Here is a 3,129-nt window from a genome sequence, read left to right as displayed (position 1 = left end):
AGCGCTGGTCATGTCTAAAGGTGGGAATTCTGTCTCTGGAAATGTTTGCCCACGGTTTGACATTGCCTGAGCAGTGTTGGTCACCCTGTGATCATTCAAAATGGTGCTTGTGGGTAACTGAATTCTCTCCTGAAGAGTTGGAGAAGCGGGTTGTTTTTCAGCAGGGGTGGTATTTTTGTTACGTACAACCCGGGAAGGTGCTTTGTGGTTACGCGGCGTTGGGAGTTCGATGGTGCTGAGGGGCTTTTGTGTGCGCTGCAGACACACAAATCTTGTCCATGCAGTTTATGGACGCTGCTGAAATTGAGTTTTGAATCGTGTGATTCAGATCAATTCAAATTGATTTCTGTTCATCAAAGCCAAAGATTTGCTTCGTATTTAGTCAGGTACCCAAAATACCGTCTGAGGCAGCTCCGCTGAAGCTTCACTCCGGTAGTTGCTATGCCTGAATATTAGATCATTAATTAATTAATTTCCATTGTTAATCATTTTGTATCATTTCTGGATGCACAAGGCAATAACGTTGAGAAACGTGTGCAGCCAAGATCAGTGAGTAACGTCCTGTCTCTTAAAATCCTCCCTAGGCCACCGCATTGAGGAGATCCCAGAACTTCCTCTGGTTGTTGAGGACAAAGTTGAGAGTTACAAGAAAACCAAGGAAGCCGTTCTCCTTCTGAAGAAGCTTAAAGCTTGGAATGACATCAAAAAGGTGAGGTATGGCTGAGGTATGTTCTTCAGAGCAGAACCCCAGGTGATTGGCCTCGGCCATGGTTATGGAACCAATTCCAAATAGTCCCAAAAAATGTAAAATATGAGCAAAGTACATTTCTCACTCTGCTGCTTTACTGGCTTCAGTTACCTCCATTTTGCATTAATACCTGTTTTCTTTGGACTCTTATGAATGATGAACTTCTCACTGGTCCGTGTTGCCGATAAGCAGTGATGATTGTGAAGTTCTGACTAAAGCAGTTTTACTGTGTCTCACTAGTGGGATTTGGACTATTTTGGATATTGACAGGTTTCATTTCTATCTAGGTTTATGCATCCCAGCGTATGCGAGCCGGAAAGGGTAAAATGAGGAATCGCCGTCGCATCCAGCGCAGGGGACCCTGCATCATCTACAACGAGGACAATGGGATCATCAGAGCTTTCCGGAATATCCCAGGTAACTTCAGTTTGGGACACACTTACTTCTTGGTTGGGAAACTGCTTAGAATGATGAGATTCCACTTCATTGGTCCGTGTTTCTGAAACACATGATTTTGTGGAAGTTCTGACTTGCTGAAGTAGCCAGTTCCTTCTCTCTAAGAATATTTTGGTGATGTTGAGGGTGTTTTTGAGAAATTTTATGGCTGTTACCAGCCTTAAAGGACATTTGGAGCAGTTAAAAATGAAGCTGTCACAGAGGCTGTCAGGTTTGTTGCTGGGAAAAAAAAGGCTGATGATTATTTTTAAAAATTTATTAGATTTTCATACGTGTGTAACTCCAGTGTGGAAGCTAACGAGCTGGTGTCTGGTTCTGCACACTTTCTCCTCTGCTTATTGCTTACTCTGGCATTCCTTGATTTTAATGACACATTAAAGAGCTTGGTCTGTCTGTTTTTTGATAGGAATTACTCTTCTCAATGTCAACAAGCTGAACCTGTTGAGACTTGCTCCCGGCGGCCACGTTGGGCGTTTCTGCATTTGGACAGAAAGCGCTTTCCGGAAGCTGGATGATTTGTACGGCACCTGGCGCAAAGCTGCGACGCTGAAGAGCGACTATAAGTAAGCACAGGCAGCACGGGGGACGGCTGAGTGGGGTCAGACAGGCTTGGGAGAGCAGCCCCACAGTGTCACCGGCTCCTCCCTCGGGATGCACACCAGTACTTTATCCTAAACGCCTGTTTTCATGGAATTAACCACATTTTTATCATCCAACTTACACTGTGAACGTTTGTTTCGCAGCCTGCCGATGCATAAGATGACCAATACGGACATTGGAAGAATCATGAGAAGCCAGGAAATCCAGAAGGCCCTGCGTGCTCCAAAGTAATTATTTTTATCTAACGAACGCAAAGCGCAGTCTCTAGTTAATTGCCAAGCGTGAGGCTTTGTCGTGGGATCAAAAATCCCCGTTGGGATGTTGAGTAGGGCCGGGATTCCTTTAGCTTCTGGGGGTAGAAATACTCACAATTACAGTTCCCCAAATAGAATCTCAGGGAAAATTTAGCACAATTTAAATAGTGAAATGAGATGGTGATACATGTGCCTCTTCTTTTCAGGAAGAAGATTCGCCGTAGGGTCCTGAAGAAGAACCCGCTGAAGAATCTGAGGATCATGATCAAGTTGAACCCATACGCCAAAACCATGCGCCGCAACACCATCCTGCGCCACGCGCAAAACGTGAGTGGGCGCGGGGGCCGCTGACAGCCACAGTCTGGGGTTAGGAGTTGGGATTATAAACTGATGAGCTTTTTCTGTCTCTTTTAGCATAAACTTAAGGAAGAGAAGAAGGCCAAGGCCAAGGCCAAGCTGGCGGCCAAGGTCCCGGCAGAGCCCAAGGCAGCCAAGACTGCCAAAGGCGCTGCCAAAGGCACTTCCAAAGGTGACGCCAAGGCCAAGGCCAAGGCTGAAGCGTAATCCCTGTGCCGTGCTGCATCCGCTTCAGTTCGGAAAACGTAACCGTGGATTTACAGCTAATAAATTCTGTTGGAACAGAGAAATGATGTTGTATCTTCCTGTCCTGTTACCCTCCTGCGTTTCTTTCTGCAATGTTTGTTTTGCATCATTTTAATTAATTTCTTTGCTGCGCTTGGTGAAAATAGATTCAGTGGAGTTGCTTCAACTCGCTCCTTTTGCTCGGGGCTGGTTGGTCCCGAGTCAGCAGGATCCCGCTCACCCCCGGGAGCCAGAGCTGTGAATCCGGGGCTGGAACTGATCTGTGGGCTGTTGTCTCCATAGATCCCGGTGCCGGTGTCGGCGATGAACCCTGGGGACCGCGGGCTCTGCGGGGAGCTGCGGCCGCTGTCACGATGAGGCCGTGGGGCTTTGGTTTCCCGTGCTCTGTGCACACGGAGTTCACAGTTCGGGACCAGCCTTCCTTCCGCACAACATTTTGGGGGGGTTTTGTTGTTTTTTACCTTTTTT

At 47.0% G+C, this 3,129-nt stretch overlaps 1 protein-coding gene and 2 non-coding genes across 3 annotated transcripts in view; all 3 read left to right on the top strand.

The window, feature by feature from the left end:
- RPL4 (ribosomal protein L4) overlaps positions 1 to 2,618 on the top strand; it is a gene marked incomplete at both ends in the record, with an annotated part of 4,306 nt that extends 1,688 nt beyond the window's left edge. Inside the window, 7 exon segments of the mRNA XM_010166753.2 lie at positions 1 to 20; positions 585 to 709; positions 1,036 to 1,165; positions 1,611 to 1,767; positions 1,948 to 2,031; positions 2,265 to 2,385; positions 2,473 to 2,618. The exon segment at positions 1 to 20 is cut by the window's left edge and continues 26 nt beyond it. Coding sequence (XP_010165055.2) covers positions 1 to 20; positions 585 to 709; positions 1,036 to 1,165; positions 1,611 to 1,767; positions 1,948 to 2,031; positions 2,265 to 2,385; positions 2,473 to 2,618 — 783 coding nt within the window.
- LOC114818511 (small nucleolar RNA SNORD18) lies at positions 897 to 964 on the top strand. Its single transcript, XR_003766183.1, has one exon. It is a non-coding gene; the product is annotated as a small nucleolar RNA SNORD18 (small nucleolar RNA).
- On the top strand, positions 1,211 to 1,281 carry LOC114818510 (small nucleolar RNA SNORD18). The gene has a single exon (XR_003766182.1). It is a non-coding gene; the product is annotated as a small nucleolar RNA SNORD18 (small nucleolar RNA).
- Positions 2,619 to 3,129: the final 511 nt, after the last annotated feature.

This window comes from Antrostomus carolinensis, unplaced genomic scaffold (assembly GCF_000700745.2).
Source record: "Antrostomus carolinensis isolate BGI_N321 unplaced genomic scaffold, ASM70074v2 scaffold40180, whole genome shotgun sequence".
In the NCBI taxonomy this organism is placed as follows: Eukaryota; Metazoa; Chordata; class Aves; order Caprimulgiformes; family Caprimulgidae; genus Antrostomus; species Antrostomus carolinensis.
Note: the sequence above shows the minus strand (reverse complement) of the source record. Positions and strands in the feature narration are given on the sequence as shown.